The following is a 7,746-nucleotide window of genomic DNA, read 5'->3' on the forward strand; positions in this document are numbered from 1 at the left end:
GCAGGGCCCAGGGCAGGAGTAGCCAGGAGCTCCCCCTCCCCACCTGCGCCCCACACCAACTGGGGACATGGCTCCCACCCCGATCTCATCGCCTACTAGCCGGGGAAGAGGCTGCTTCGCCCCCGAACCCCACATCCACACCCCCCCCGCCAGGGGAGCCGGGCAGGTCCGGTGCCGTATGGATCCGGCAGGGGAAGGTGGGATATTGAGACAAGCAGGGACAGGCGCCGGGAGCGAACGTGACAGAGATGCCAAGCGCCGGAGAAAAAGGGGGAATTAAATCCCATTATGGATGGGAAGAGCCCAGACTAGTGCGTGTCATAGCCCCTATACTGCTAAGAGACCCGGGAGATTCCTCAAGTCCACAAGGGTAATTAGTTTAGCACAAAAACCAGAACCTGTTGGCTGAGGAAGACCCTACAATAATAAATCATTAAGATGTTTTGAGCACCCTGCATACTTGCCTCTCTTTGTTATTGTCGGGTCTTTGGAGCATGGGTGGCAGCGATCACTTGGTTATTGTTGGGTCTTCTGGGAACACTGGGCCCAAATGTCACTTTGTTATTGTAGGGTCTCCCGGGAGCACAGGGGGCCACCCCCGTCCCCCCATAGCAGCAGCCTCACGGGCCCATCTACTGCGGCATCTCGCCCCCTGCCAGGATCAGACCCAGCAGCCGATCTAGGCCAGCACCCGCCCCCTCCCCGCTGGCCCGGATCAGGCTGAGGGGCCCCGCTGGCCAGGTCTCTCGCCCCCACCCTCGATGCTTCTGGGAGGGGAGTGGGGGCTGGTGGGTTAGAGCAGGGGAGGGGGGCTGGGAGCCAGGACTCCTGGGTTCTCTCCCCGCCTCTGGGAAGGGAGTGGGGGCTGGTGGGTTAGAGCAGGGGGGGCTGGGAGCCAGGACTCCTGGGTTCTCTCCCCCGCTCTGGGAGGGGAGTGGGGGCTGGGAGCCAGGACTCCTGGGTTCTCTCCCCGGCTCTGGGAGGCGAGTGGAGGCTGGTGGTTAGACCAAGGGGCCCCCTCCCAGAGCTGGGACAGAGCCCAGGAGTCCTGGCTCCCAGGCTGGGAAGGGAACCCAGGAGTCCGGGTCCCTTTAAGGGGGGGCTCCTGGTCCTGCTTGGTTGCTCCTAATCCCATTTTTGTGACATCACAGGAGGTTGCTGTGGCAACGGGATGCTGCTGGAAACAGGAGACTCAGGTGGGGAGAGAAGGAGGCTGGAAGGTGAGCTCTTAAAGGGACCCCGACCCGCAGAAGGGCCAGGCGGGGGGGGGGGGGGGGCGGTGACACAGGGACCCCTCACCCGGTGCCAAGATGCAGCCAGCTCTGGGGCGGAGCGGCTGGTTATCCGGGGACCCCTGGCCCAGCACCGAGATGCTGCCACCTCTGGGGCGGGGCAGCTGGTGACCCGGGGACCCCTGGCCCAACGATGCGGCCACCTCTGGGGTGGGGTCAGCTATCTATACAAGGATCCCTCCTCCCCTGCCACTCCCCTCCCAGCAGCCGAACCCAGGAGTCCTGACTCACGCCCCCCCCCCCCGCCTGCAACCTTTCAATGGACACTCATGCCAACTGCCGGCCGGCTGGCACCCTTCCTTCCCGTGGGGCAGAGCTATTTACCCATCTCCAGCTGTGTTTGGACAGCCGCTGCCAAGGCAAACCAACCCTGCGCTGGGCCACCTGGCCCCAGACAGCGTCTCTGGGGTGGGATTCACATGCCTGGGGGCGGGGGAAGGGGGGGGGATTGGACCTGCTTGCCCCCCACTACTGGGACGACTGGGGAGGGATGTAGAGCAGGCAGATCGTGCCCCCTCCTCCGTCTTCCTTCTTTTCTTTTTCCACGGGGACTGGGGGGGCCTTCGGGCGGTTTGTTATTGTAGGGTCTCCCAGCTGGCTGGCGGCTAGCGAAAGGCATGAAATCCCAGGACCATGGAGCCCGGGTGTGCACGGCCCGGGGGGGGGGGCGCCTGTGGTTAGAGCAGGTCGGGGTGTCGGCCCCAGTTCCCCACTGTCGCCCGCCCCCCAAAAACGTACAGGGGGGGGATGATAAAAAAAGTTTTATGGCTCCCAACGAGCCAGCGAATAGAGACAAAGCTGAGTGCGTTATGTACAGATCCCCGCCGTCAAACAGTGGCCCCCCCTCCTCGCCCCCCACAGCTCAGCCCCCCACTTTCCCCGACCCATCCGGAGGCCGCATCACAGGGCAGGAGGTGCCGGGTCGGGCTCCCGGCTCTCCCCACACCACCAGAGCTGCAGGCAGTTCTGGCCACGGGCCGGGCGCTGGGGGGGCCCGGGCCCCCCTTCCACGTCCTCCTCGCCGCTGTCCCACGGCTCCGGGAACTCGCGCTGGCCGGACGCGCTGGCCAGCAAGGGCAGGCTGGGGTGCAAGCTGGACAGAGGGGAGACAGGGTCAAGAGGGGCCACCGGCTCCTCCCCCCGACCCACAGCCCCCGCACCCCGGCTCTAACATGAAGCCCCACTCCCCTCCCACAGCCAGGGAGAGAACCCAGGAGTCCTGGCTCCCAGCCCCCCCACTCACCCACCAGCCCCCACTCCCCGGGAGAGGACCCAGGTCTGGGAGGGGAGTCCTGGCTCAAAGCCCCCTTGTTCTAACTCTTCAGACCCCACTCCCCTCCCAGATCTGGGGAGCGAACCCAGGAGTCCTGGCTCCCAGCCCCCCCACTCACCCACCACTCCCCTCCCAGACCTGGGTCCTCTCCCGGGGAGTCCTGGCTCAAAGCCCCCTTGTTCTAACTCTTCAGACCCCACTCCCCTCCCAGATCTGGGGAGCGAACCCAGGAGTCCTGGCTCCCAGCCCACGCTGCTCTAACCCACCAGCCCCCACTCCCCTCCCAGAGCTGGGGAGAGAACCCAGGAGTCCTGGCTCCCAACCCCCACTGCTCTAACCACAGGCCCCCACTCCCCTCCCAGAGCCGGGGAGAGAACCCAGGCGTCCGGGCCCCCCGCTACCTGATCCCGTTAACGCAGTCCCGCAGGGCCTGGAACTGCAGCGCGGGTTGAAGCACCGGCTCCATGTCTCCGGTCGGGGGCTGATCCGTGTCCCACACCGAGACCAGCCCCTCCGTGGTACCGCTCAGCAGGAACCGGCCGCTCCTGAGGGGTGGGGTGGGGGGACGGGACACGGGGGGGGGGGGGGGCGACACATACCCAATCCGGCACTTAGAGGCTGCAGCTGGGGGGGTTTATGGCTCCCAGGGTTCCTTGGGCTCCACACCGACAGCGGCTGGGTGTCAGGACGCCTGGGTTCCATCCCCAGACCCCGATAATTATCTGAAGGGGCATTATTAGGGGCATTACGGTAGCAGCGTTGCCCCGCTCAGCCCCACCGCGAGCACCCCTTCCCGCCCCCCCAGACAAAGGAAGGCGCCTTACTCCTCTTCTACAGGTGGGGAAACTGAGGCACGCAGCCACAAAGCCACGTGCCTTGGCTCGTACCGAGAGCGGGTGCCGGAGCTGGGGAAGAGAACCCAGGAGTCCTGGCCCCCGGGGATGTTGAGGAAGGAGGGAAAGGTCACTCACGGCTCGAGGTCGAAGTAAAGGCGCTGGTTGGTGGCCACGGTGCGGTGCATGGAGAACAGAACCCGGCCCGGGTGCCGCAGGTCCCAGCACAGGATCTCGGGGTCCTGGGGGGAGGGGGGGGGGGAAGGGAGTGAGCCCAGCAGAAGACAACCCCCCCCGGACTCCACCCCCGACCGCAGCCGTGTCTCAGGCCCTGCCCCTCTGTAAGCTCCGCCTACCTTGCGCCCGCCGGTGTAGAGCCGGGTGCCGTCGGGGGCGAAGAGGGCGTGGGTGACGCCGCCCTGGTGGCCCTGCAGCATGGCCAGGGGCGCCCCCTCGGCCCGCGAGTACAGCCCCACCGTCCGGGAGTAGGAGGTGCAGGCATAGAGGGGCTGGAGCGGGCTGAAGGCGATGCAGGAGATGATGCCGCTCTGCCCCTGTTTCTTCACTGCGTCGGAACAGGGGGACAGGTTAAAAAACCCCCAACCAATCCCCCCGGAACAGCCCTCCCACCCACTCCACTCAGCGCCGTTCCGTTAACTCTGGAACCTAATGGTGGCAGGGTGGGAAAAAGTGACACCACCGAGACCTAATACCGGGTTTAGGTTTGACCCTGCCTGCCCCCCCACCCCTCCAAACCTGGGCGGGGTATTAACTCTGGACTTTAATGATGGCAGTAAACTGCCGGCTCCATTTCACCGCAAAGAGGAGGAGGGGTCGTTCCTCCACCCCCCACAGCCTCCCCCGAGCTGAACGTTGTCACGGGCTCACAGGTCATCCCCACTCTTGGCCCCATACGGTCCCTGGGGGGCAACCCCCTTCAGTGACAGGGGGTCCACTCTCTTCCGGGGGGGGGGGGGGGGAGTGTCACCTGGAACCGCACCTCTCTGAATCTCTCGCCATGGGCCCCCCCCAGGGAGTCCACTTGCTCTGGACCCCCACTGCATCACAAACGGCAACTTCAAACCTAGGGGGCATATTAACTGTGGAGCCTAATGATGGCAGTGAGATGCCTAATGCCTATTTCACTGGCAGAAGGGGAGCAGCTGGGGCTGACACACACATTTCACCCCCCACACAAACCCGAGTGGGTCGTTAACTCTGGAACCTAATGACGGCAAACAACCTGATTTCATTCACTGCAGCGGACAGCTCAATTAGATCCACCATCCGCACACCCCCCCCATACACATCCAGATTGTTGCGGCAACAAAGAACAATGGTGACAAAGAACAATTCCCTATTTTTCTCCAGAAACCCAAGCGTCACCCCGAATCTGCCTTCCCTGATCCCCACGGGCCCCTCCTTTCCCTGCTGTGGAAGTGTTAACTCTGAAACCTAATGGCATTTTACAAAACCAGCATCATGGTGCCATCCGCCACGGTGGTGCCAGGGGGCGCTCTCACCAAACGTGGGACGGCTCTCGCACACCCGGCCCGGGCGCTCCGTGTCGAACACCCGCACGGTCTTATCGAACCCGCAGAACAGCTGGGAGCCGTCGGGGGTGAAGCAAAGGGAGTGAGCGGCCGTCAGCTCATCCTGGGGACAGACACACAGAGAGGAGCGTCAGGACTCCTGGGTTCTCTTCCCGACTCTGGGTGGGGAGTGGGATCTGGTGGGTTAGAGCAGTGGGGGCTGGAAGCCAGGACGCCTGGGTTCTCTCCCAGCTCTGGGAGGGGAATGGGGCCTGGTGGGTTAGAGCAGGGTGGGGCTGGGAACCAGGACTCCTGGGTTCTCTTGCTGGCTCTGGGAGGGGAGTGGGGTCTGCTGGGGTTAAAGCAGGGGGGTCTGGGATCCCGGACTCCTGGGTTCTCTGCCCAGCTCTGGGAGGGAAGTGGGGGCCGGTGGGGTTAGAGCAGGGAGGTCTCTCCCCAGGGGTGGGCGCAGGGGGGCTGGGCGCCAGGCTCTGTACCCACCAGGTGGTTGTAGCTGCGGAACGTGGCCCGCAGGTCCCCGTGAAAAGCGTCCCACACGTGGACGGGGTTGTCACGGCTGCTGCTGGCAAAGCTGCGGGAACACAAGAGAGGCAGAAACGTGAGTGGGGGGGTCAGAGGAGAACAACTGGGGAGTGTATGATGGGGGGGGGGAACAAGCACCCCTAGAGGGGACAGGGCCCTGCCCCATTCCCCGCCCCCCTGAGCCAGCCAGTCCCTGGGCCGGATGGGAAAGGGCTCCACCCCCCTTCCCCGTGGGGCAGCAGGGGGCGCCCCTCGTGGCCGCAGCATTTACAAGCAGGTGGGCGGGTCCGTGGAGCTCATCAGCGGGAACCAGCAGTAGTCGTAGACGGTGTCTCCCTCGGCCATTCGCAGCACGGGGCTCTGTGGGGAGACAGACCCACGGACAGTCAGGCCGCCGCCCCCCGGAGCCACAGGGCGGGGGCAGGACTCCTGGGTTCTCTCCCCGGCTCCGGGAGGGGAGTGGGGCCTAGTGGTTAGAGCAGGGGGGGATGGGAGCCAGGACTCCTGGGTTCTCTCCCCAGCTCCGGAAGGGGAGTGGGGGCTGGTGGTTAGAGCAGGGCAGGCTGGGAGCCAGAACTCCTGGGTTCTCTCCCTGGCTCTGGGAGGCAAGTGGGGGCTATTGGGGAAAACCAGCCCCCCCCCCCCCACCCATTTGCACCAGCACAGTTCCACACCACACGGGGGGTGTGTGTGTGTGAGACTGTCCCTTTAAGAGCCCCTCCCCCTCCCCGCCACCCCTCCCCCCTACCATCTCGGCCACGGCCCCCCACTCCTGGCCGTAGAGCTCGGGGGGCAGGTTGTAAATGCGCAAGGTGTTGTCGGCGCTGTTGGTCAGGAGACAGGATCCGTCAGGGGCCCTGCGGAGAGGGGGGCACAGCCAGGCCATCAGGGCGCCCCCATCCCTGCCCAGAACGGCGGAGAGAACCCAGGTGTCCTGCTCCCAGCCCACCCCACCCTCCCTTTAACCACTAGACTCCACTGCCCTCCCAGAGTCTCAGTTTCCCCTCCCAACCATGTGTATTTAGGCTAAAGGCCCTGTGAGGAAACAACTACCCTGAGCACCCAGCCCATTACAGGGACCCCCCCCCGATCCCAATTCGGGGTCCCCTCAATCCCAGCAGCCCCCACTCTCAAGGAGACCCCAGGTCTGGTGTGTCTGGGACCTGCTCCTGGGGCTCTGTGCACCACCAGGGGGGTCCCCGATCTCCTCAAGGGGGCTGTGTGCGACACTCAGCTCCCCGGGGGGGGCGGGGGCAGCGGATCCCTGGTCAGAGCCCCGAGATGTGACCCCAAATATCCACCCCCCCCCCGCCCCAGCCCCTGACACCAGGGCCCGGCCCAGCATCCTACCACTTGCAGCCCTTGAGGAAGTTCTCCAGCATGCTGCTGTATTCGCCCCAGGCCCCCGTCAGCAATTTGGGGGGGCCCCAGGAACTCGTAGCCCGGCAGGCTGGGGGAGAGAGAGAGGAGGGGGGAGACATTGGTACAGAGGTCACCCAGCCCCCCTGGCTCTAACCACTGGACCCCACTCCCCTCCCAGAGCTGGGGAAAGAACCCAGGAGTCCTGGCTCCCAGCCCCCCAACTCTGATCCACCAGCCCCCACTTCCCTCCCGGAACCCAGGAGTCCTGCTCCCCGCCCCTGCCGGCCATTCTAACCATTAGGCCCCAGCCTCTAACCACCCCGGTGGATCGAGACACCCCGACCCAGCCCCTGCTTGGCGCCAGCGATCAGAACCGGGTGCTCCCGCGCCCCGGAGATCAGAGGCTCCGTGTGTGGGGCCCGAGCCAACGCCCGGCACAAGGGGGGACCCGAGCTCGTCAACCCGTCCCTTACTAGTACTCCTCTTCCCACTCCGGTTCCTGTCCTCCGTCCTCCGCCACTTCGCTCCCCGCTTCCGCCAGCCCCTGTCCCCCAGCCGGCTCCCCGCCGGGGTCCTCCGGCCTGGATCCCGCCCCCGGCGCCTGGCCCCCGGGGGAGCCGCTCTGCCGGGCCAGCTTGGCGGGGGGCTCCCCGGAGCCGGGGTCTCCCCCAGCTGGATCGTCCGCCCAGGTACTGTCAGCCAGCGTCCCTGGCTCCATCGCCCGGGGGCTCAGCTGGGCGGGCGGCGGGGAGCGCGGGGGGGGGCCGTCTCTGCTCCTGCGGGTGCTGCAGCGGCCGACGAGCCCCGGTGAGTTGGGCATCCCCAGAGCGCGGGCGCCTGCCAAGGCAGGAGACAAAGGGTTAATGGCAAGAGAGAACCCAGGAGTCCTGCCTCACTCTGAGATAGCGCGT

At 65.7% G+C, this 7,746-nt stretch overlaps 1 protein-coding gene across 1 annotated transcript in view; it reads right to left on the reverse strand.

The window, feature by feature from the left end:
* Window positions 1-2,038: 2,038 nt before the first annotated feature.
* WRAP53 (WD repeat containing antisense to TP53) overlaps window positions 2,039-7,746 on the reverse strand; it is a 6,186-nt gene continuing 478 nt past the window's right edge. The window contains 11 exon segments of the mRNA XM_073326453.1: window positions 2,039-2,385; window positions 2,967-3,110; window positions 3,537-3,640; window positions 3,755-3,963; window positions 4,922-5,054; window positions 5,432-5,522; window positions 5,745-5,833; window positions 6,222-6,330; window positions 6,824-6,900; window positions 6,902-6,923; window positions 7,309-7,726. Of these exon segments, the coding sequence (XP_073182554.1) occupies window positions 2,193-2,385; window positions 2,967-3,110; window positions 3,537-3,640; window positions 3,755-3,963; window positions 4,922-5,054; window positions 5,432-5,522; window positions 5,745-5,833; window positions 6,222-6,330; window positions 6,824-6,900; window positions 6,902-6,923; window positions 7,309-7,726 (1,589 nt within the window). The 3' untranslated portion in view covers window positions 2,039-2,192.

This window comes from Lepidochelys kempii, chromosome 28, assembly GCF_965140265.1.
Source record: "Lepidochelys kempii isolate rLepKem1 chromosome 28, rLepKem1.hap2, whole genome shotgun sequence".
NCBI lineage: Eukaryota > Metazoa > Chordata > Testudines > Cheloniidae > Lepidochelys > Lepidochelys kempii.